General features: G+C 43.7%; 1 protein-coding gene and 1 long non-coding RNA gene across 3 annotated transcripts in view; one reads left to right on the top strand and one right to left on the bottom strand.

Moving 5' to 3' along the window:
* The window catches only part of CCDC13 (coiled-coil domain containing 13), a 108,598-nt gene extending 94,807 nt beyond the window's left edge, over positions 1 to 13,791 (top strand). Inside the window, exons 14-15 of the mRNA XM_069095824.1 lie at positions 7,753 to 7,867; positions 11,680 to 13,791. Of these exons, the coding sequence (XP_068951925.1) occupies positions 7,753 to 7,867; positions 11,680 to 11,839 (275 nt within the window). The 3' untranslated portion in view covers positions 11,840 to 13,791. The remainder of the gene's footprint in view (positions 1 to 7,752; positions 7,868 to 11,679) is intronic.
* LOC138167137 (uncharacterized) overlaps positions 1 to 14,731 on the bottom strand; it is a 58,341-nt gene extending 43,610 nt beyond the window's left edge. For both annotated transcript variants that reach the window (XR_011169808.1, XR_011169807.1), the window contains exons 1-3: positions 13,806 to 14,731; positions 11,635 to 11,809; positions 6,553 to 6,707 (exon numbers count right to left, since the gene is read on the bottom strand). This is a non-coding gene — a long non-coding RNA (uncharacterized lncRNA). The remainder of the gene's footprint in view (positions 1 to 6,552; positions 6,708 to 11,634; positions 11,810 to 13,805) is intronic.
* Between the last annotated feature and the right edge of the window lie 10,170 nt (positions 14,732 to 24,901).

Raw genomic sequence — 24,901 nt, 5'->3', positions numbered from 1 at the left:
AGACCCTGGAGTTGCTAAGGATGGGGCGGAGGGCGGAGTGTATGACATGGTCAGACTAGTGCTTTAGAAAAATCATTTTGATGGCTGAAAGGGGGATGGATAAGAGTAGGGACAAGCTTGAGGCAAAAGAGAATGGGCCATGTCAGGAGTCTATGGATCTCCCTCACCACTGGTCTTCATGTGTAGACTGAGTGTCCACTTGCCAGGGAGAGCCATGCTCAGGCAGGGCTTACCTCTGAGGTCCCTTCCAACTTCTGTGATTCTCTGAGAATCAGTACTTAATTCCTAAAACTCTCTTCATTGTTGACTTCCCATCATCATGGTCTCGTCTTTTACCTCTGTTTCTTCCACCTTTCACCATCACTCCCACTTGCCCCATGATGTCTGTAGTACTTTATTCCACCTGAATGTTAGGGCTTTATTTCCTGCTTGGACAACAGAGTCACCAAGGCAGGGGCTCAGGCTGAGAGAACATTTCTATTGGGGAAAATCCACTGTGCTGACTTCCATCAAAACCAGAACTTCAGCTTCTGGGTGAAGGGTGTTTTCTATCTTTTGGGTGCCAGAATTCTAGCCTGTGCTTGTCACTATTTAAACTGTTTCTTAGCCCCAGCTATTTATTTTTCCAGAGGGCAACAGCTCAGTGCACTCAGTAGCACAAACCTTATTTGATAGATGAGGATATCAAGGCTCAGAAAGTCCAGAAGTTTTGCCCTGAGGTTATAGATCATGTTAGTGGAAATCAGGATCATTGGGTCCTTGAGGACCATAGGATCAATGAAGAAGCCCATATGAAGTGTCTGCTCTGTGCAAAGTACTGTGCTAAGCAGTGGGGACACAGACAGAAAAGCAAGATGGTGCCTGCCCTTGGGGAGCTCATGTCTGGGTAGAGGAGACACCTACAAAATCAAAAGCTGGTCCTCAGTGGACAGTGACAAAACAGATGGTAATGCCTCTTCTTTAATGCCATTTCCACTAATAATGCCAAATCCCTTTCTGACATAGAACCATTTGACATTGGAATTTAGTGACCGTATTTTTCCCCCTGGGTCTTCAGTAGTTCTAGCTGCCAAGGGGGTGGGGGGGGGTGGGGGCTTTCAGCACCTGCAGAGGAAGTTGCCAGGTCTCATCTCCACAAGGGTTGCTTCCCTGAATGATGTTCTCTGGGAGCTGGGCTAGAAACAGGACTACTGGTATGGGGAGGGGAGAGAGTACTGCTGTTCCCAGGGCTCTTGGCCTTAGGTGCTCATCAGTGGATCGTACATTTAGACCTGGAAGGGATCTTAGAGATCCTTGAGTCCAGTCCCCTCATTTTACAGGTAAGGAAACTGAGACCTATAGAAGTTCAGTGATATGCCTAAGGTCACAGGGAATAAATATGATCTTGTGATTTTTGATCCACAAATGCTTTCTTTAAAAGGCCACACAATAGTTACAATACATAGAATATTATTCCTATTTTACAGACAAGAAAACAATCTCAGAGAAACTTAAGTAAGTTCTCCAAGGTCACATAGTGAGTGCTAAAGTTGGGAGTGGAACCCAGATCTCTTGACTCCAAAACCAGTGCATTTCTTTGCTACACCAGACAGTCCTTCCAAATCAGTAATCCACACCTCTCTCAATGAACATCAGGAGAATCATCCTGAAGGAGTCTGTTTCCACTTGGTGAATACCCCAGGCTAGAATGGGTCAAAAGGGCCGATTAGGTGAAGCAGTGGAATGGAACCCCTTGAGGGCAGAAAGTGTTTGGTTTTCATCTTTGTCCTCCTACTGCCAAGCCTAGGGACTTGCATACAGTAGGTACTTAATATTCCTTATTAAATTGATAAGGGAGGATGAAGGCACTGACCAGTCCAGGTCTGGTAATCCAGGAGACACATATAATAGCCTCCTGCTCTTTTCAGACTTGCTAAAAAGGGAAGCTGACGACAGAGCAGCTCTAATTGCTACCCATGCTTGAATGCTAATGTTTTCATCCTGCCCCATGCTGAGCATCCTGGCAGATGACTGTGGATAGGATTCTTGCAGATCTAGCAAATGGTGAGGCCCTGAAAACTCTGCCCTGCAATATATATATGCAAGTAGGGGGAAAACGATCACCTTTCCATCCACATAAATGAAGCTACTCTTTGGCTCTGGGCAGCATAGACATTCTGGCTGGTCTTGAGATTAGAAGGGCCTACATATCTTATCTGGCATTCAGTGTATCTTTATTCTCTAACATTCTTCAAATGTCCCATCTATTCTCCTTTCCCCCTTTATTCTTTCTGAAAACAAAAACTTTCCAAACTAATTAAGGAGGACATATCCTTTCCATATTGATAGATAGCAGTGACCTCTGCAGTGCTGTAGCTTGTTGTATTTGGAAGGAACATTAGGATATAGAATGCCAAGGTGGGGGGGAGGGGGAGAGGATGACACCATATTGATCATACAGTTCAACACTTTAATAATATTAACAACAATAGGAGACTTTTATATCTGAAGGGTAGTATAAATATTTACAGAGGAAAATGGGGCTCAGAGAGATCACATGATTTTCCCAAGTGACAGAGCTGAGACTTGAATTCAACTGGTCTGACTCCTAGTCAAGTGGCTACTGGAAAATGCTTAGCACAATGTCTGGCACAGAGAAGGCACTCAATAATGCTTGTTCCCTCTCAGATTTGAAATATAATGAAACTGAGGCCCAATTAGAAAATGTGATTTGACTAAAGAGGCACATGTAGTTGGGAACAGAGACTCTGCACACCCAGTCTAGTACTCTTTCTATAAGATTTTTGCAGGTTTAGTGGTATTTTATATATATATATATATATATGAATGTGATTTTCAGCAGTGGCCATAGACACTCTGAGAGGACATGAAAAGGCAGATAAAAGACTTTTGTCTTGAACCTGCTCCCTTTCTTCCCCCAAAAAACAATCAACCTCTAGCCTCCTGTTTCCTGCCAAAGTTCTATACTTATCTCTCTCACTTCTCCACCCACTCATTCACTGCTCAGCCCCCTGCAGTCCCACTTCTATCCCTATCTCTCTCCTGAAACAACCTTCTCTAGTCACCCTGATTGCCAAATAGAGGACATCCTGGTTGCCAAATTCAGTGGCCCTTTATCAGTCCTCATCTTCCTTAATTTTCTGTACCATCTGACACTGTAGGCGCACACACACACACACACACACACACACATTCTTTCCTGGATATTCTTCCATTGGTTTTCATGATACTGCTCTTATCCTGCACCTCCTCTTGCCTGTCTGATGATGCCTTCTCTGACCCTTACCCTGCTTCCTCATCCCTTTGTCTCCTAAGTATCATTGTCATTTTTATAATAATAGACCTAGTGTACAAATGGGAGATAAATATTAGAGACTACACACTCTTGAGGTTATTGAGATATCAATTCTCAAGACATTTAAAAAAGGAAAGGATTATTACTCCCTGAAAAACAAGTGAGAAAATATTGACTACTTGCTCACATATCTGCTTTCCGTCTCTAGAAAACAGTCCTGAGAATAATCTATACGCCTCTCAGGGACATCCATGACAAAGGCATGAGAGGGGGTCAGGAAGGTTTCTACAAGTACTGTTTTCCATTAGACCATGCGTGTGCTGACACAGAAATGATGAAGATGCTTACAGAATACAAGGTGCTACAATGTTTGTTGCTTTTTTACTACCAAAAAATGTTCACTAGAACAAAATACCCCCATGAAGACTCTCTTCAAATAAGGCTTCTCTCGTGCATATCTCAAAATCGTACAAGGTTGCTTGAAAGAGAGCTTTAGTGAACCTCCAATTCTTAATAGCACATGAGGTATAACAGTGATGATAACAACAACAGTAACAGTTGTGTTTGTATAACACTTTAAGGTTTGCATGGCACTCTTCATCTATTAGGTCCTCACATAAACCCTGGGAGGTAGCTGTTTGTGGCTGACACTGTCCCAGGACACTGAGGAGCCTACTCCATAAAGTCCATAGTCCTTTTTAACCATTCTCATAGAACCGACTAAGTGGACCAAGAATGCCTCTAATGTCCATTTGGACAGACAGACAGCTCATAAAGCTGGACCATCTTGGACAGACACTGTGGGTGAAAAATTATCCAGGGCCAGAGCTGAATAGGAGGAGACCAGGTTGGACCACATTTGGGTGATTGTACTTTTATTGACCTTAAGCTTCAATCTGAAACAAAGACATTCCATTACCTTTGCAGCACCAATATTTTTCTAGTGATGCATTATGACTTTGAGTCATGGAATAACACAGTTTCTGAAGAATTAAATCTGTGGGTAACCCAGAAGGCAATAGCAAGCTGTTGCAGGAGGGAGGGGATGTGATGGAGAATATATGACCAAGGAAGAATGAATTGCATAGGAACAGTGTGGTAGAAGAGATCATTAAAGAGATGTTCAGCTAGTGATGGAGGTGGGCTGGTCAGGTGGGTAGGGTAAGGGACAGCTGATGGCTAGCCAGTGTTCTCCAGAGCTGAGAGATCTAAAGGAGGCTCCTCATATGCTGGGCAGGCCTCCTTTGGGACATGTGGATGAAAGTCACACAGAATGAGGGTCACCATCTGTCCCAATAGGGCGACCCTATTGGGTGTAAACCAATGAGATCATAGATGCACCTGACATTTATATGGTGCTTTAATGTTAACACCAGAGCAGGGACAATGCACTTTTTTATCTATGTATTCCCAGAACTGAGCCCAGGGCCTCACTCATAGTAGGCACTTAATGAATGTTTGTTTGATTGCATTGAGTTGAGCTCAACTGAATTGAATTGATTTAGGCCTGATGGGAGCTTGTCAGATTACAGAGCTCACTAGGTTGGGAGGTTGGGAGAGTTTGGTGGAAAGCTGTCTCAGCAGGGGGAGAGGGTGGGGCAGAGAGAGAGAGAGATGAGAACACTGACTCTCAAGTTGTTTACTGGCTCTCTCCCTGATCCCTTCCCCCGACATGCCTTTCCAACTTTGGGCACAACTGTATCAGGGAATGTGATTTCTCTGAGCCAAATAGAGACATGGGGGGAGAGCCAGGGCCAGCAAACCCTTGCAATAACCCTCCATCTTGCTCTGAGTTTCATGAATGGAGAGTTAGAGCTGCAGGAAGAGAAAAGAGTAGTGGCCCTGATACTGCCTCTGCCATTTGCATGACATGGGAGAAGTCATTTCCTTCCCCTGACTTCAGGGTCCTCACATGCAAAATTTCTAAGTTGCCTTCCAATTCCTTATTTTGATACATCTGAAGATTCCTTCTAGCTCTAAATGTTATTATTCCTTGACCTATCTCTGTGGGATAGTTGACTTTCCTTGAGCCATCCAGAGCTGATTTCCTTTTCTCTCACCACTTATAATGTTTTGATTTTAAAAATTCAACAAACATTTATTCAGTTCTGCCACAAAGGTCTCTGCCCTTATGGAAATTTAGTCTATTGGAAGGATAAGATACCAATCCAGCAGACTCTGATGCACAGTAATTCATGATAAGTTCATTAAAGATGGGCAAAGTGCTTATGATGTATGAGGAAGGAAAGACCCTTAACTTGAATAATGTGATTTTATTGATAGACATTTCCTTCTCTGTTTTATAAACAAAGGCAGCATGACTATTTGGATCAGCTAGACATCATGTGGATAGAGAGATAGATACATAGACAGACACATAAATAGATAGATAGACAGAAAGATACATAGATACATAAATACATAGACAGAAAGATATATAGATAGACAGATACATAGATACATAGACAAACAGAAAGATACATAGATACATTGACAGACAGATACATAAATATATAGACAGACAGATAGATATGTAAATAGATAGATACATGGCTGAAAGGGGGATGGATAAGAGTGGGGACAAGCTTGAGACAAAAGAGAATGGGCCATGTCAGGAGTCTGTGGATCTCAGAAAGATAGACAGAAAGATACGTAGACAGATATATAAATAGATACAAAGACAGAAAGATACATATATAGACAGATACATAGAAAGGTAGACAGAAAGATACATAAACATATAGACAGACATGGATACATAGACAGAGAGTTGGATAGTAGATAGATAGATAGATAGATAGATAGATAGATAGATAGATAGATAGATAGATAGATAGATGCATGTATACATTTATTATACTCCAAACCCTAGACATAGGAAAAACATTCTTCTGTGTCTAGGGTTTTGAGTATAATAGAAATGGCTAACATTTGTGATGTTACCAGTGGCCCAGAAGAAAAGCCCCTACTCAGAACTCACAGAGAACCTAAATTCATCCTAGAAGCAAAACAATCCCAAAGAAGAGGATTGGGCTTTTCTCCATCTCTTCACCCTGGAGTAACACTCTGGCTAATATCTATAGTCTCCTTAAAAGTAATTTAACAGAGTCCCATCTAGAAAAAGTCTTTAATGTACAAAACATACCAGATTTAGGATGGCAATTCATCTACCACAAAAGAAATGCTTAAAATACAAAAGAGTGATAATATTAACACATTAACAAATACTTAAAGCACAAATCCATAACCCATCATACCTGCTATGCTCTCCTAGGAAGTATATTAACTCTGTGGAACTTCTCTGCCAATGTTTCACATTCACCTTCAATCTATCCCATCCAGGCAACTAAGAGGTCCAGATTTCCTGGTCAGTGAGGCAAATCTCTTTACTCCTTTGAGGCTTATGATGGTCCTGTTAGTGGATATCATTAGGGTTATTGGATGGTTTTCAAGAGTAGAATTGCCTTTCTCTGTGACTATGAGACTTCCTTCTCAGGGACCTGTTTCCTGCTCTGCAAAATGGAGGTGGACTTTAGTATAGCTTTACATAATCTAATCCTAAAATTGGAGGGAGAAGGCTTCAAACCCCCTTTCCAGCCATTCCCCCAAAGCATCCCTCTGTTTGCCATAAGGGTCACCATCCCCACACCACCCCAGCACCCAGGTCATGAGGTTTCTTGGATGGCAGGTGAAGAGACAACTGACTTTTAGCATCAAGAATAAGTAATTAAAATCAGAAGCTATCAGGTAGTTTGCCTTATAATGGAACAAGAGGGCTGGGGTCAGGGGAGGCATATGGTAGCCTCCCCAGAAGCTTTGTTGTGTCCCAAGATTTCTGTCTGGAACCATAGGGTGGTGTTTGCAGTTGCCTTCCTACAGTTCCTCTTGTCTTCAGCATGCTTTGGAGTGCTTGTGCCCATGCCAGAATTCTGAATTACTGCTCTGAGGACAAGTACTATCATACCTATTTTACAAAGGAGTAAATTGAGGCTCTTGGAGTATAAGTGACTTGCCCAAAGCTATTATTCAGGTCTTCTAACATCAAGTCCAGTATTCTTTTTCACTACAATATGCTGCTGAATATAAATATTATTAGGGAATTACAGTAAGTTTTGGCTCTAAATTTTTTTTTTTGGGGGGGACTCAATAGATTTTATTAACAGGAGAGATCAGCAAAGGTTTCCTCAAATACAGATACAATAATACAAATGGGTCATGTTTTTGTAATTTATTTTATAAATTGCTCACAACTCCTTTTAACCATCAGGGATGATTAGGGAAAACTTCCTGAAGGAAGTGACATTTAAGTAGAGATTTAGAAACTAGGTAGGAACTCAACAGATGACCCAGAGAGAGAAGGGTGGGAATCAGTAAAGATCTCTGAAAACTTAAGTGTAAGAAGCAGCCTTTGGGGGTGGGGTAGGGTGACTGAATTTACTTTTCATACGATTACACAGGACTGCCTGCTAACAACACAAGACATAACCTGAATGTGAGTGAAAGGCGGGACCTGTCCTTGAGTCAGCTCTCAGAGGTGCCGCTGGAGTCGCAGGTAGAAGAGCTGACCACCAGGTAATCTGTTCTGTTTGCTTCCCTTATATATTGCATTGTTTGCTTTTTTGTGTAGAAGGTTGTATCTGTTCATCAGGGACCAATTTGTTGGGATTTGAATGAACCAAGGAAGACCCGCCAACAGGTGCTATATTTGTATATATATATATATATATATATATATATACAATTTTCTCCTGGCATGTGGTGGTGTCTGGAGCATGGCAAAGGGTCCAAACGGAATCACAGCATGGCAGAGATGGCAGAGGCCATCTGGACCAACCTATACCTGTACAAGGATATTCTCTACAAGATTCCCCAAAAGTTATCATCAGGCCTTGCTAATGAAGGTCTCTAGTGAGGGACAACACCATTCTTCCCAAGGCAGCCCATTCCACTTTTGGAGAGAACTAACGGTTAGTGAGATTGTTCTTTCCCAAGCCTCCATCTCCCTTTCTCCTTCAATTCCACCATAGCTCCCTCCCTCTGGGGTCACACAGAACAGATCTAATCCCTTTTCTACATTTCATCCCTTCAGACACTCCGAGCCAGCTATCATCTTCCCTCTTTGTCTCTGGGATAAACATCTGCTGTTTCTTTACCTGATCCTCATGTATTACGTGTTCAGGTCTCTAGTCCTCATTATATTCCTTCGGATACTCTCCAGGTTATTAATATCCCTCCTAAAATGTGTCCCCTAGAGAGCTGAAAACAATAGTCCAGATGCAGTCTGACCAGAGCAACAGGCCTGTCACCTCCCTCCTTCTGGATGCTGTGCCTGAGATCACGTTAGCATGCTCGCAGGCCGCTAAAACCTCCAGATCTTTTTCAGACAAATGGTTCTTTAGCCATAACTTCCCAGTGTTGTTTTGGCAAAGCTAATTTTTTTAAACCTATATTTGTCTCATTTAAATTTCAAATTATTATTTCGTCTCATTTGGCCCTGTGCTGTAGCCTAGATTCTAAAGTTCTTGAACTCGATAGCTGTCCCTCCCAGCTTTCTGTTTTTTGCACATTTTATAAGCATAACATCCATGACTTTATTCAAGTCCTTGATAAAAAAGGGGGGTGGTAAAGAGCACAGATAGGTATTCTACCAGGGAATGAACTATTCTACCAAAGGATGTCTTCCACAAAGACGTTGTGCCTTTAATGATTATTCTTTGGGCCTGACCATTCACCAACTCACCAAGAAACTAGGTGGTACAGTGGATAGAGTTCAAATCCAGCCTCAGACACTTACTAGCTGTGTGACTCTAGGCAAGTCCCTTATAACCCTGTTGGCCTCAGTTTCCTCATCTGTAAAGTGAATTGGAGAAGGAAATGGCAAACCAGCTCAGTATCTTTGCCAAGAAAACCCTAAATGCAGTCACGGAGAGTTGGATGTCACTGAAACAACTGAACAATAACAAATTAAAAATTCACCACCTTCTAAAGTCACTTTAATGGGCAAACATCAGAGACGCCCAAGAAGAACCTGAAAAACCCTATCATATCCTGGTAATCCATCTCTCCAGTCTCCCCTGATCTGACAGTTTAGTGATGCCATCCAAAAAGGAAGCAAGGTAAGTCTAAAAGACGCCAGGCTGGCTCTTTGGGATCACTGTTTCCTTTTCAGATGCCCATGAACTATCCCTTTAATAGAAAGTCAAATTCATTGGCCTATGGTTTGCAGGCTTCACTCTCCTCCATTTTTCCAAACTAAGGATAGTACCTGCCTTTCTCTGATTCTGCAGCCTCTCATCCTTCAGAATTTTTCAAGGATTGCTGACAGTTCAGGGATCAGATCTGACAGTTCTTTGGGTCCTCCCCAGATGTAAGTCATCTGGGTCTTGTGACTTGAACTCAGGAGCTGCTTGATGCTCTCTTGCCATCCCTCACCTTATCTGGAGTTTTAACTCCTCCTTAGCCATTTCTGTTCTCTTTTACAACCCAAAGATCCTTCAGCTTGGCAGAGAAATACAAGAACTGACTACCTCTGCATTTTCCCCCTCACTTTCCTATCTATTCTATCCCCTTTTTAATCATCCTCTTCTTAGTATAGCTTCAAAAAAATTAGCCCAAACCTTTTTTTTGTTGTATAAAGCTTTCCTCACCAAACCTTATTCTGAACTTTAAGGGGGCCTTCCAAACTCTACCTCTGCTCAGCACGAAATCTAAGCCTGTCACTGAGTTCCCTTCGTCCTCACAGAGGCCTTGGGACAACTCCTTTTCCTCCTCCTCCAAACAGTTTCTGAGATTCAATCTGGGAGTCTGATATGGCCACCAGAACTTCTCCATGAGTATTTCTGGAAAAATTAGCATTCACCGTATTCCCCAAATAGCTGGATGAAAGATTTTAATCTCAGCAAATCTCCTGCTTCTGAACAAAACACAACTTGTAGTGTTTGATTGTGTTTACTAGTTAATTAACTCTATTCTCTGAGTCTTAGAAACTGTTAAAGTGGGCCTTGATGATCCAAATAATGGAGGGCTCCTTTTCAGTTTGCAAGCCCCTAGTCTTCCAACACCCCATAGGACCCACTTAATTCAAGTTGTCATTGTTTTGTTAATCCTAGGTCTGTGATTCCATTGGCACATGATGCTGCTAGTGAGGAAAACACCCTCTACCAAAGCAGACCAGCAATCTCGGTCTTAGAGAGTTGCCTGGGAGCCTGGAGGGGTTGATGAATTGTCTTGGGTCACACAGCCATTATTAGAATCAGGATTTGCATTCAGGTGGCCCAGATTCTCAGGTCAACACTCTTATCAACTATCCAGTGTGGGAAACCTGCAGCCTCGAGGCCACATATGGCCATCTAGGTCCTCAAGTGGGGCCCTTTGGCTAAATAATTATACTATTCAGGCAGCTAGGGGGTGCCATAGTACACAAAGCACTAGGCCTAGAGTCAGGAAGACTCATCTTCCAGAGTTCAAATTCAGCCTCAGCCGCTTACTAGCTATGCGACCCCAAGCAAGTAATATAACCCTGTTTGCCTCAGTTTCTTCACCTGTAAAATTAACTGGAGAAGGAAATGGCAAACTGCCTTAAATGGGGTCATGGAGTGTTGGACAGGAATGAACAACAAATTCTACTTCTTCATTTTATCCCCATTTTTATAGGTGGTGAAACTGAGCTTCCTAAGGAGGAAATGACTTACCCAGGGTCACACAGCTAGTAAGTGTCTCAAGAGGGATTCTCATTCAAGTCTCTTGTCTCCCGGCTCAGCACTCTGTCCACCGCCCCAGACTGCTTGCTCTAGTCCTTTTATTTTTCCTTTAGTTCTTTTTGGTGCCATTCTCCTCTGAACATCAGTTTCCTTTTCTGTGAAACGGGGATGATGTTTTACCTCTTATCTCACAAGGTGGTTGTCAGGGAAATGCTTTGTAAACCTGGGTAACCCATTGGTATGGGACTCTCTGAGATACTTCACTCCCATTGGGAGACCTCCTTCATTCAGTCTTGTCTGGTACATACACTCCTAGGTTTACCTTCCCTGATATCTGTTTTTCTGTCAACTTAGATAAATGAGCTTCTTTGCTGTTTGCTGCTTTGTGTGTGTTCATTGTGGAACTAATATCTGGTATGAAGAAAGTCAAGCCTTGGATATAGAGTTGGGGTCCTCCTTCCCTTATTAATGAATGTGATCAGGAATTTAACTTAAACCTGAAAGCACCCCTTAGACTAAGAACATGTAGGGGGCAGATAGCTCTGATCCTAGCTGGTTGCCCCTCTCTCTAAGGAGAGCAGAGCAGCCAGCCTCCATCCCCAACCTCCTGCTTCTAGGCTCTTCCTCTTCCCACTGTACCTGGTTTGAGAAGTGAAGTTTTGCTTTGCATTTGTATCTGTTTAGACTTTTGATCCAGGCTGAAGAGAACGAATCCTTGAAAGCTGCCATGAACAACATCCTGAAGGTGAAGGAGGAAGACTTCAGGCTGTACCATGAGACCATGAGCCAAGTGAAGCAGATCTTCCTCCAGGCTCTGCGGCAACAACAAATGGAAAAGAACTGACAGCCAGCCCTCCAGGCAGAAACCTAGGAAAGGAAGTAGGGAGGCAGAGCAGGACAGGGCAGGCTTCCATCCTCCTGGCAGCCAGGACCCTGCATAGACCTTCCTGCCCTAGAATCACATAGCCTAGGGCTTTGCTTGTCCATTTGCATCACTTGGAGGATTGCAAATGGAGGAGGAACAGGACTCAGGATGGGGATTGGGCCTTGGTCCCCATCCCCTTTCTGTCTGATGGTGCCATTAAAAATGAATGAGTCCAAGGTGAAGTCAGTGAAGGCCTAATCCCTCAGGGTAAGACTGTGACAACACAAGGGGCATTAGAATCTCATCATGGTATGGAAAGAGCTCATGAAGCACTTCATAAGACTCTAGGATGCATAAAATTCAAGGCCCCGCTACCCAAGAGGCTGCCATAACAGCAGCAAGTATAGGATGTTAGGATCATGGGACTTGAAAGGGCAAAGTGACCTTAGAGATAATACAGTCCATCTCCTGTGACAGAAGCAGAAATTGAGTAGCAAGGAGGGAAAGGGACTTGCCCAAGGTCATAGAACCAGTAAGTGATAGAGTTAAATTTAAACCCAGGTCTGCTGACTCCCAAATCACCATACCAGGCTGTCTTGTTCACGAAGTGCCTTTACTTCCCTCATCCCATTTGAGGCCCATTTTAACCCTGGGAGGGAAGGATGATCCTCCTTGCCCAAGGACACATGACTAATAAGTGTCAGGACTAGAATTTATTTCATTTCAATTAAATTCAACAAGCATTCATTGTGTGCTTACTGTATATGGGGCCCTGTGTTCAAGACTAAGGATACAGAGATGAAAAACAGTACAGCCCCTTACCTTCCCGGAGTAGCCTAATGGATAGTGTAGGTCATATGCACAAATATGGCGCTAGGAGAAATGTGAACTAAGGGCCAAAGGAAGAATCCATGCAGCACACTAGGAAAACCTGAGAGGGCAAGCAGAGGACATTTTTACTTGAAAGGCTGATTGGAGAGAGGGAAGGAGTAGAAGGAAGAGAAGAATTTCAGGAAACAAATGTGAGGAGAGAATGCATTCCAGGAATGGAGACATTGGAGGCAGGAGAAGGCAAGATGGCACAGGAAACTTTAGGAGTCCAACAGGCCAATTTGACTAGAGCATTGAGTGTTCAGGGCTGTAATATAAAGTAATGCTGGAAAGGTAAGTCAGATCCAGATCATGAAGGCCTTGAACACCAGGCAAAGAGGTTTGTAGTTTGCCCAAGAGACCATAGGGAGACACTGAAAGCTTTTGGACGGGGTGGTGATATGGGAAGAACAGTAAGAAGAATATTCTGGCAGATATATGGAAGATTAATTGGATGAGGCTTCTAACTCAGTTTACAATGCGCTTTCCACTACCTCAGCCTCTTTTTTGCAGCACATTTATTTATTGTTTTGACTAATTTCAAATAGCCTCGAAGTTCCAAATGAAAACACATGAGGCAGACTGTTCAGCCCAAGCCCACCCTTCCAAATAGGTTTCATTTCTCAGTGCCTAGAGCCAAGTCCTTGGCTCAGCAGTTAAATCCCTTGGGAAGGGGGTGCAAGGGCAATAAGAGCAGAGTAATGCCCCCCTCGGGGGTCAGTGGAACTTGAAATCAGCAAGATTGTTTGTATTTTGTCGTTTTTATTATAATCCCCAAACGACACCTCAGTTGAGGTTGCCCTAATGGAAGAAATTATCTCCCTAATAGGCTGTTCTGACCATCACTCTCAGCTCAAAACCCTTTGGTGGCTTCCCATTGTCTTCAGGCAATGAAGCCTCTCAGAGGGTCCTTGGAGGCCCTTCCTGATGTGACTCCCAGCTGCCTCTCCAGGCTTATTTCATAGTCATTCCCTTCACATACTATGCCTCACTCAGACTGCAAAGGCTCCCTGTCTTTACTCAGGCTGCTCCCCCCCACCCCCACCCCTGGAAGGCACTTCCTCCTCATTCCTACCTGTTGAAGTCTTTCTCTTCCTCAAGGCACATCTCAAATGTCACATTCATGAAGCCTCCCCTGACCTGATTTGGATGCCCACTTCTCCACCCCCAGCAACCATTGCTGCCAAAACTGGAGATAATCTCTCCTTCAGATCTGCCCAGGGAAATCTTCCCCATTCTCTTCTGCTGATATCATTTTCTGTTTTATATCATATTGTTTGCATAGGTGCATTCTCCCACATCATCAGTAAGACATAAGCTTCTTGAGAGCAGAAACTGTGTCATTTTTCTCTCTCCTTGTATCACTTAGTGGGATTCCACAGAGACCCCTGACCATCACAGGCCTTTAATAAATGTTTATTAAATTAAATTGGATTGTAAGCGAAAGATCTTTACTTCTCCATATAGCCACCATTTCATACGACTTCAAGTTCTAAGGGCCCTTAGAATGTAGCACACGGAACTTCAGAGTGGGAGGGATCTTTGAGACCCTCACATTTCAAAGATGAAAAAACTCAGACCCTGAGAAAGGAGATGGCTTGTCCGAGTTCACAGGGAAGGTAAATGGCAGGGCCAGAAGCCACACCGCATTCTGCTGACTCCATACCCAGTGTTCTCTCCACTCTGGATGCCATTGTCCAGTTAGAGAAACGCCCGATGTGGGTATAGTAGAAAGAGCCCTGGATATAGGGGCAACAGACTCTGTGGCCCAATGTTGAAACAAGTACATGTGTAAACATATCAACCAATCAATTAACATGAAGTACTACTATGTGCTAGGCACTGTACTGAGAGCTGGAACTGAAAAAAAAAAACAAAAACAAAAGACAGTCCCTTCCCCTCAGGAAATCCTACCCCAATGTATCTTATATCCTTTCTCTGGACCTCAGTTTCCTTCTCTGTAAAATAAGGGGGTGGAACTAGAGGATTTGTTCTGTGGAGTTGGACTCAGTCAAAAGACCACTCTTGGGAACCTAGAGGGTCACATGTGGCCTGGAGGCTGCAAGTTCCCCACCCCTGGACTAGATGATCTGAGAGCCTTATACCTTGTTCTAAGATCTATGATCCTCTGATCCTGAGAGAGCCCCTGAGAACAATCTAAGCACAAAGTATAGTCTTGGAGTAGACCTTCCCACCTTGAGGATCTCTTCTACCATACCCCTGTATCAGGAGACTGAGACACGTACAGGGTCAGAGGATAGAAACCCGGCAACAGTGATGGTTTTGGGCATCTCCCTGGCACTCTTCACTGACAAGGTGTATAGCTGGTCTCCACTGCAGTACTGCAGGGAGCCAGGATCACAGGATTTCAAGCTGGAAGGAACCATAAAGTTCCATCTTTAAAGGACCATCTAGTTCCCCCTCCCCCACTCCCTCATTTTACAGAAGAAACTTCTGAGGCCCAGAGAAGGAAAGGGACTTGCCAAAAGCCTCAGGGAGGCTCTGGGTATGAGTTTTTGAAGATGAAGAATGGCCTTGAGAGTGAAGGGCGCGTTTGTTGAGAGCCCATGGACTTTCTGGTGAGTGTTAGAAGCAGACTTGGAGGAAAGGAAGGGGAGAAGCCAGTACAGGCTTCAATACATACCTTCAAGATGTCTCCTTTTACCTGATACAAACTGCAACTTTATAATGCACCCTTGGGAGAAGAAATAAGTATAATTCAATTTATTTGGGAAGAAGAGCATTGGACTTTGATTCAAGAGTACCTGGTTTCCACTGGGGCTCTGCCCTTACTAGTGTTGTGGCCTTGGGCAAGTTCCCTTCCCTCTTTCCGTGCCTCAGTTTTTTCAAGTATAGAATGGAGAAGAATTGGGCTTATCTTTAAGACTTCTTCCAGTTCTAAATCCTATGCCTTTACCTCAGGTCCTCTTTCTACTTTGCTCACTGAGCTGTTTGGGGATCTCCCCCTTCCTGCCCCTAGATAACCCTGTGTGGCACAACAGAAAGGCTGTTACACTTAGAAGTCAGAGGACCCAGGTTCAGAATCCTAGCTCTGCCATCTAAGTTGTGTGTGACACAGCTAAGTTGGTCACCTCACCTCGGTGGTCCCCCCTGCCCTCTTTGAAAAGGGAGGAGTTGGACCAAATGACTTGTGAGGCTCCTTTCAGGTCTATTATTATCTTTGATCTTATGTTCCTTTTCTAATGGAAGCCCTTAGGTTGGGAAAGCCAGGTTCAATGGGTACTCTTGCCTGACACTGTTGGCTTTGGCAAAAGGTCCCAGGTGAAGACAGATCAGTCCTGCTTCTCTCTTCCTCATTCCTGCAACTACCCAACCTCCCTTCCCACCCCCCTCTAAAGAATCTTCTACAGTAGCCACATAATCTCAGGCTGCTGAAACAGCAGCCAAGCAGGACTCTTCAGCAGGACCAGTCTCTAGAGCCCACTAGGCAGCCCTGACCTTTCAGGCTTTTGGCATTTTACCCTAGTGCATTGTGGGGAGCTGGGATGGCAGGTTCCTCAGAAGGCAGGCCCCTTTCCAGCTAGGAATGGTTGTTGTTCTCTTTTCAGCAGTGACTTGTACTCGTCATTACCTGAAGATTGGAACAGGATCAAACTGAGTGAAAACTAAATTCAGCTTTGGTTTTAGAAGTCCATAAGCAGGGTGGTCCTGGTGACTTTATTGGAAAGCTTTAGCCAAATGCCAACCCTGGGGAGGCTGCCCTTCTCATTCACTAATTCAGTAATCAACAGGCATTAAACACTTGCTGCAGTTTGTACATAGTTTAAATAAACAATGAGAGCTGCCCTAGTCGAATGAGCAGCTTCTAGAAGGAATGGGATTCCTTATGAAGGAATGCTTCAAGCGGACACTAGATTTTGTACATGGGATGCTTGTTTAAGTGTAGATTGGCTTAGGTGACTAGAGGTCCTTCCAATTTTGTGATTCTACAAAGACCTTCTCTGCCCTCATTGGGCTCATGAATCAAAAAACTCTAAAGCTGAAGTCAGAGAAACTAGTTCAAATTCTAGCTGTGTGATGTCAGGCAAGCCACTTAACCACTCTGGACTTTGGTGGTTCCTCTAAAAAATAAGGGAGTTGGAGTAGATTGAGTACTCTTGACCTTTTTCTTTTTTGTATCACGGACCCCTTTTGGTAGGCTGGCAAAGCCTATGGACCCCTTCTCAGAATAATGTTTTTAAATGCACAGAACAAATATACAGGATTACAGAAGAAACCATTTACATTGAAATAAACTTGGAATTTTTTTCCCCCATCCATGTTCATGGACCCCTTAGGGGTCTGATAGAGGTCTGTGGATCCCAGATTAAGAACATTTGGATGAGATGGTCTCTAAGCTCCCATAAGATATGAACACAGATATATCTATAAAACATGACATTACATAAGTATAGTAGAGGTACACAGAACATGTGCTATATGAGGTCCAAACATAGACTAAAAACAGGCAGATGCTTGGCACTGGGAAATTGAGATGCTCCCACAGAAAAGCTAGATGTGACAGTGCCAGAATGGTAACTTTCCTTTAGAGAAATGGTAAAACTGGCCCACAACCTCATCAGCAAATCCAAAGGCACTCTGGTTCTAATTCTGGCAACCTGCATTTGTAATGGGGGAAGATTCAGCGGTGAACTGGCAGGGAGTTTCCCTTGGCACAGCGTGTCTGTTGTGGGGGATGGGCTGAGGAAGACTGGCTCTTCCTCTAGAATGGTCCCAACCAGATTGCCAGGAGGGTGTTTAACCTATTTAGAAGAGCAAAACAGATTAAGGTGTCCTCGTTTACATAATAACACTAGATGAATCGAATTCCAAATCTTTGTTCTCTTCTTTTCTACAGATGCCCCAGAGATCTCTACTGGGCAAGCCTAGGTAACAGTATTGGATTAGAGTACGCATAAATAATATTGGCCACATGTACGCGCACACACACACACACACACACACACACACACACACACACCCACGGGGTTCATCTGAAGGCCTGCCAGTAAGGTCTGACAGGACTAACTCCATTGCCTACTTTTGGGGTGAGGCACACTGTTTTAGCCATGTTATAGGAGTAATTACTGGGTCAGTCCAGGGAAGGTCTCTGACAGATGGACTCGGTTCAAGTTGGGGTACTGATCTTTAACAATCATTTCTTTGTTTTATTGCCTCCACCTTGGAAGAGCAGAATCTGGCTTAAGTCGCTAAGGATACCCAGCCTGTCGAAGCACTAAACATGGAATCAGTTTATTAGCAGCACGTAAGGACCAGGCACTTATTGCCTTTCCTTCCTCGGTGCTGCACTCACAGCTAGCTTCTGAACCATTCCTATGGCGCATATATCAGCCCCCTGCCTATTTCCTAGTATCCCTAAGTACCCCTCTTAGGATTGCACTCATCCATTCCTCTTTGAAACTGCTTCTGCAATGGTGAAAGTTGGGGAAGAGATTTTCCCAGGCAAACTTCAATACCAGCTTCTATCTTCCCCAGTACTTATGGGGATTGCCCCACAGCAGTGGGAGCTTCTGACAAGTTTTTCAATAGAGCAGAATTTATGTTAGTAATTGTTTAGACATTTCTAGCTAAGAATCACAGGTTAGAGTTGGAAGGTACTTAGAGATCATTTAGTCTAAACCAACCCCCCAAAGCCACCCCCATCTCCACACATCACATACACTAAAAATGTCAGCCATGAATCAGTCTTTGGAGGGCAAGAGACTGACTAGGAAGCTTGAGAAGAGAGATGGTGATTGTGAAGACAGCAGTTGTGATTGTACCTTACAGTGAGATCAAAAAGCTGAGTTAGTGCATTGCAGTAACTTAAGAGAAGCAGTGAACTGGGGTAGGACATTAGCTTGAATGCTAATGTCCCCTTGGTGCAGCATAGGCCAGCATGGTGTAAGTACTGATGAAAAGATGTTGAGGTCAGCTTCTGTCTCACACGGTATATTGGAACCATGGGGCCCTGGGTTTCTTCTTTCCTGGGCTGTACCAGTTAGGCTTTGACAGGGTAGGGAAATGGAGACTTTCACCTTTCACTAATTTCTAAACTTTCACTGAACTCTAAATTCCAACTCCAGTTTCTAAACCTTTCTGGTTTCTGAGTCAGCCTGGCTCCTTTGACTTAGAGATTGGCAGTAACCAGTCCTCTGTTACCTGCCCTTTTTCTGCCATTGGCATCATAACTAGGTACTGTATCTACCATCCTTTCTATCTTTTCCTTCTTGTCTCTTTCTATTTTGTACTCTAGATTATGAGTGGGGTTTTCCTGGGGTTGGTTTATAAGAAAAACAAATACAAATTCAGAAATAACCCATGAAGAGGAGGTCACTAAATGTGAATATAAAAGAAAAATTCTCCTCCCAGACTGTATGTTGCCTGAACTTTTTAAAAATGTAAATAGCACTTTGATTTTTAAAATTACATATAAAGATAATTTTTAACATTCATTTTTATAAGATTTTGAGTTCCAGTTTTTTCTCCCTTTCCCTCTCCCCAAGACAGCAAGCAATCTGATTTAGGTTATATTTGTGAAATCATATAAAACATATAGGAAAACACATACACATAACCCAAAGAAAGTGATAACAGTCTGCTTCAATCTGCATTCAGGCTCCATAGTTCTTTCTCTGACTATGGATAGCATTTTCCATTATGAGTCTTTTAGAATTGTCTTGGATCATTGTATTGCTAAAGAGAGCTCAGTCTGTCATAGTAGATCATCACGGTATTGTTCTTACTGTGTACAATGTTCTCCTGGTTCTGCTCACTTCACTCAGCATCGGTTCATGTAAGTCATTCCAGGTTTTTCAGAAATCCACCTGCTCATCATTTCTCATAGCACAATAATATTCCATTACATTCATATACCACAACTTGTTCAGTCATTCCCCAATTAATGGGTACCTGAACTTTCTAAGTTATTTCATCAAATCAGACTCCCTCAGAATGAGTTCATGTCTCACATCTTCTAGTCTGGGAGCCTCACGTCATAGTCTAGATCTCTCCTGGTCCCAGAAGAGAATAGCAACTGTTTCCCCCATATCCTCCCTTTAGGTTTGAGACTGACTACTCTGGGCACACCAGATCATTCTCATTGAGCCATTCTCTCTGTCTGATCAATTAGGGAGGCCCCCAATTACCGGTGGATTTTTAGGATCATACCCCAATGACCAAGTAATCACTCAGCTCACTACATATTCCCACCCTCTCCACCAAAATAGGGAGCTCTCACCTTAGATAATGGAGCTGGCAGAGGTAGCTGTATATATCCCATTAGAAAGTGCTTCCAAGAGCAGCCCATCAATCCCAGAAATGCCCAGATTATCACTAAAATAATACTGAGTCCCACTCAACACACAGAGCCCACAATATGGAAAACTTAGCCATTATCACATTATGGACCTTACTGTCCATGGGGTTTTCTTGGCAAAGATACTGGAGTGCTTTGCCATTTCCTTCTCCAGTGGATTTAGGCAAACAGAGGTTAAGTGATTGGCCCAGGGTCACACAGCTAGTAAGTGTCTGAGACTTGATTTGAACTCAGGTCTTCCTGACTTCAGGCTCAATGCTCTAACCACTTAGCCACCTAGGTGCTTCTGTAGTTTGTCTTTATGGTTATAAACAATGATACCTCCAGATAATAACTATTTTTGTAGAGTTTTGATGTTAATGGAGTGCTTTCCTCACCACAACCTCATGAGTTAAGTAGTGCAATTATTACTAACCCCATCTCACAGATGAGGAAACTAAAGCTGAGCTTGAGTGACTTGCCCAGAGATGCCATGCCTCATAGGATCATAGAACAGATCACCTGATTCAGTCATTCTATTTTACACGAGAAGAAATGGGCACAAGGGGAAATGATTTGCTTGGTGGCACATAGGGAATAGCAAAGTTGAAATGCAAACCTAGTTACCAATCCCGTGTCCGTTCCACTATATGGCTAGCTCTCTGCCAGCTCCGTCACCATGGAGTCCTAGAGGTGTGTGGCACAGGACAGAGATGGGAAGGTTGGTTCCTCCTTCCCTTCCTGCTTTTCTCATCCAAGCAGCTGGAGTCTCCTTCCACCTCTTACTCTCATTCCTTTCCTTCCCTCCTCCCCTCTCTTCACTCTCTTGTTGGGTCTTTGGGCTTGGGCTGGAAGCCCTTCTCCTTCTATCTCCTGCTATCATTCTGCTGCTCCAGTGAAATAGCAGGAAAGGGAACAAGAAATCTTACCCAGGGCAGCACATGACTGGGGCTGGACCCCACCAACACCAAGGTAAGAGCAGCCATGAGGCTGAGTACATCTTCTAATCCAAAGGAGTTAGTGATCAACAAAACATGGTTCTCACACTTGTAGCGGGAGCTCTAGGATCTAACCAAGCCTGTCCATTCTAGCCGTTCATCTTTTGCATCTCTCCTCTCTGTTGCCAGTACCACCTTCGTAGTACAGGTCTTCATTACTATCTAGTCACCTAGACCATTGCAATAGCTGTAATTCACATCTTATCGCCTCCACTCCTGCTCCCACCAATCCATCATTCATACTATTGCCAGGACGATTTTTTTTCTCACACAGTCATTTTCCTCAAAAAGCTTTGATGGTTCCCTATTGCTGACAAAGTAAACTCAGACTTCTTTGGTTTGCATTCAAGACCTCCCAATCTAGTGCTACCCAACTTTCCCCACTTTGTATCACATCTCTCCTCTCTATGCTTTCCTCCCTTCAGTCAAACTATACATGACTCCTGTCTCCTGAACATGAGCTACATCTCCCACTTCCCTGTTAAAGTCTTATCCTAAACTCAGTCAGTTTCCAAACTCCAGATCTTCTTGCAGCCTTCGATCCCTTTTTTCCAGACTAGTGGTGGCTTAGGTCTATGTTAGATATAGCATCTTTTAGAGATATTAATTATTTCCTGGAGGATGGAATTGCTCCAGTGGGAAGACTCTAGTACCTTATTCCCACACTTTCTTAATCAAGGTTCATCTCAGGGGAAAATAACACTTGGGAATCCATACTTGGGTATACCCATAAATGACTCAAAACAGCATGTTCATTCCACTTAGAACTAGGAGCTCCTATGTCCTCAACAGATCTAAACACCCTCCATCACAAAATAACCCAGGGCCTGATTTCCTCCTTGCTGAACTGATAATCATTTTATGTTACCCCAGTGACCAAGCAATCACTCAGATAACTGCGGATTTTATATCCCCACCCTCTCCACCAAAAGTAGGGGGCTCTTACCTTAGAAAGCGCTTTCAGGAACAACCCATCAATCCCAGAAATGCCCAGATTGCCATTAGAATGATAACTGAGTCCCACCCAACACACAGAGCCCACAATATGGAAAACTTAGCTATTTTCACTCTGGCTTAGTTCTGCAAGGGGGGCAGGGAGTATAAACATATAAAAACAATAAATGTTTTTGTTCCATCCTGTCTAATTCTTCATGACCCCATGGACTTTATTGTCCATGGGGTTCTCTTGGCAAAGATACTGGAGTATCTGATAATCAATTTAGGAGATTGTCCTCCCCTTTCTTTGATCACTTTGATCACTCACAATCAAACAATTACTGGCATCTGGATCCAGACTCCTCTTGGTCTTGGACACATGCTAAGTACTTTACCCCTCTATCCTGTGCCATTGTTTTCTAGCCCAGCTGCCTTCTGTCTTCTTCCCCCAATGAACTCCTATCCAACCCAAATGGCCCTCCAGGAAGCCCTATTCGTCCCCTCCTATCCGCAATGACCTTCCCCTGGGAACCTCCTTTATCTCTTCACGCCTCTTTAATGTACTTCTCATGTTATTTTGTAGATTAAAGTTATCTCTCGGTGTCTTACATACAAGACTGTGAGTTCCATAAGGGCAAGGGGCTACATTTTAAGTCTAAATTTCATGTCTCTCCCGGTCCTCAGCACAGTGCTATATCCCCAGTAAACACTTGCTAAATGCTTGTGAAATTAATAATGTGTAATTTCCAGAAAATATTCCCGGAGATGAGCTTTTGTGAGGTCAGCTCACCCACTCCATTACACCCAGGTAGATACGCTATAAAAACCCTAAAAGCTGCTGACACGGCTGATGTCAGGGCACATCAAGGCACTGACGTCATGTAGAATAAATGTTCAGTTCATGTTCCCAGGTTTACAAATTGGAGCTCAGTGATGTAGGAAGTAGGTAATGGGGCCTGGCCTCTATGGAGTTCAGAGTTCTGCCAAATCTTAATGACCAGGATTGCAGGATCTCTGAGGAGCTACGGAAGGAGTCAGGGACAAGAAGGAGAGGGGAATTCTTGGAGAACTGAAATACCAGTGGATGAGAGAATGACTCTGCACCCCCAGAATGGGTGCCAGCACCCGAGTTAGGACATGTGGCTGCCAGCAGGGCACCCAGAAGAAAGTGGGACGGAGGCTTGGAGTAAGAGCTTCCCAGCTGCTTTCCACCTCTTACAGTCACCATCAATCAATGCTACTGGGAATCTACTGTTTGCAAAGCACTGTGCCAGGCATTACAGGAAAGCTAAAAGAAATTTCACGAAAGGTCCTTTCTCCCCTATTCTCCTATTCACCTCTCCTCTCAGGTTCTTTATCCCAAAAGAATATAAACTCCTTGAGGGCAGGGATTGTCTTTGTATTCCCTGATGCTTGGCTCTTAGCACTCAATATGTACCTGTGGATTGCACTCTCTCTTCTAAATCTCTCTCTCTCTCTCTCTCTCTCTCTCTCTCTCTCTCTCTCTCTCTCTCTCCCTTTCTACCTTCCCCCTTCCATCTTTCCCTGTCTCTCTCCTTTATCTGCAAAGTGAAAGAATCAGATTAAAAAACCTCTAAGACCCCTTCTGGCTCTAAATCTAAGATTTGGGGACCCATAGGTTTGGGGTTCTAAGGGATCTTAGCAGTTGTTGAGTCCTATACCTTCCGCACTTTGCAGATGAGGCAATTGAATCACAGGGAGATCAAGTGATTTACCAAGTATCTCAGGCAGCATTCAAACCCAAGCCCTCCCAATTCCAGGTCTAATATATCACCTTTACCGGAGGTGGGGAGAGGAGAGAGAAGAGGAGAAGAAGAAGAGGAGAAGGAGAAGAAGATAATGACAATGATGAAGAGGGAAGAGAAGAAGAAAGAGGAGGAGGAAGAGATGATAAAAAAGAGAAGGAGAAGAAACAGGAGGAGGAGAAGGAAGAGGAGAGAAGGAAAGAAGGAAATAAAGTAGGAAGAAAGGAAGGATCTATAAATCTACTACGTCTCCAGAGACTTTTTTATATTTAAGCTTTTCTGAACGACTCAGCCTCCCACCTATGAGCATCTGCAATAGCATTGGGCAATACCTGCGAGGGCTTCTGAGGTGTTGGGAAGTTGTGCATCCCTGTGCTGAATGATCCTGCCCTCCTGGCATCTTGCATCCGTGTTTGCAGCTTTTCTGTCTCCTCTCTTTCCCCCTAGTTGTTAGCTGTCACATAGAATCACGGAACTTCAGATCTGGAAGAGACCTCAGGATGTAACTGAGGCAGAATCCCTTAAAAAAAAAAACACCAACCTGCCCGACAGGTGCTTATTCAGTCTCTGCTTGAAGACCTCCAGATCAGCTTTCCTAGTTAAGTTCTTTCTCAGTCACGGAAGCCAGCCTCCCTGGACCTCCAAGGATCCTGGTTTGTAAGATTGAGGGATCAGAGGATCTCAGAGCCAACTTTAGAAGTCCAGGGCCACTCCCTAAATTTACAGGGAAGGGCTTTGCTCCACTTACACAACAGTAACCAGCAGAGCTGTGGATGCTCTGAACCTGCTGCTTTTCCCATTGTCCTCTGAAGTCATGTGAAATAAATTTCATCCTTTCAGATACTCTAGCAATCATCTCTCTCCCCTACCCCTACCCAGGTCTTCTCCAGGGTAACATTCCTAGTACTCCCAACAGACCCCTGGTGCCATGCTTCTATATCAATACACTCCCTCTCCCCACCTCCCTAGACCTCAGGGTGTCCTGAATGGAGTAGCAAATACCAAATACTCTTGTCCCCATTTCACAGATGTTGAAACTGAGGCCCAGAGAAAGGAAATTAATTGTCCCAGATAACACAGCCAGGTTCAAACCTTGGTTCTTTGACACCAAATCCAGAACTTTTTCTATTTTATTCCATCTCTTTGAACCACTGATGCCCAAGTTGGGGCTCTC

Source organism: Petaurus breviceps, unplaced genomic scaffold (assembly GCF_028583685.1).
Source record: "Petaurus breviceps papuanus isolate PSGF00001 unplaced genomic scaffold, PetGlider_PUasm1.0 227, whole genome shotgun sequence".
In the NCBI taxonomy this organism is placed as follows: domain Eukaryota; kingdom Metazoa; phylum Chordata; class Mammalia; order Diprotodontia; family Petauridae; genus Petaurus; species Petaurus breviceps.
Note: the sequence above shows the minus strand (reverse complement) of the source record. Positions and strands in the feature narration are given on the sequence as shown.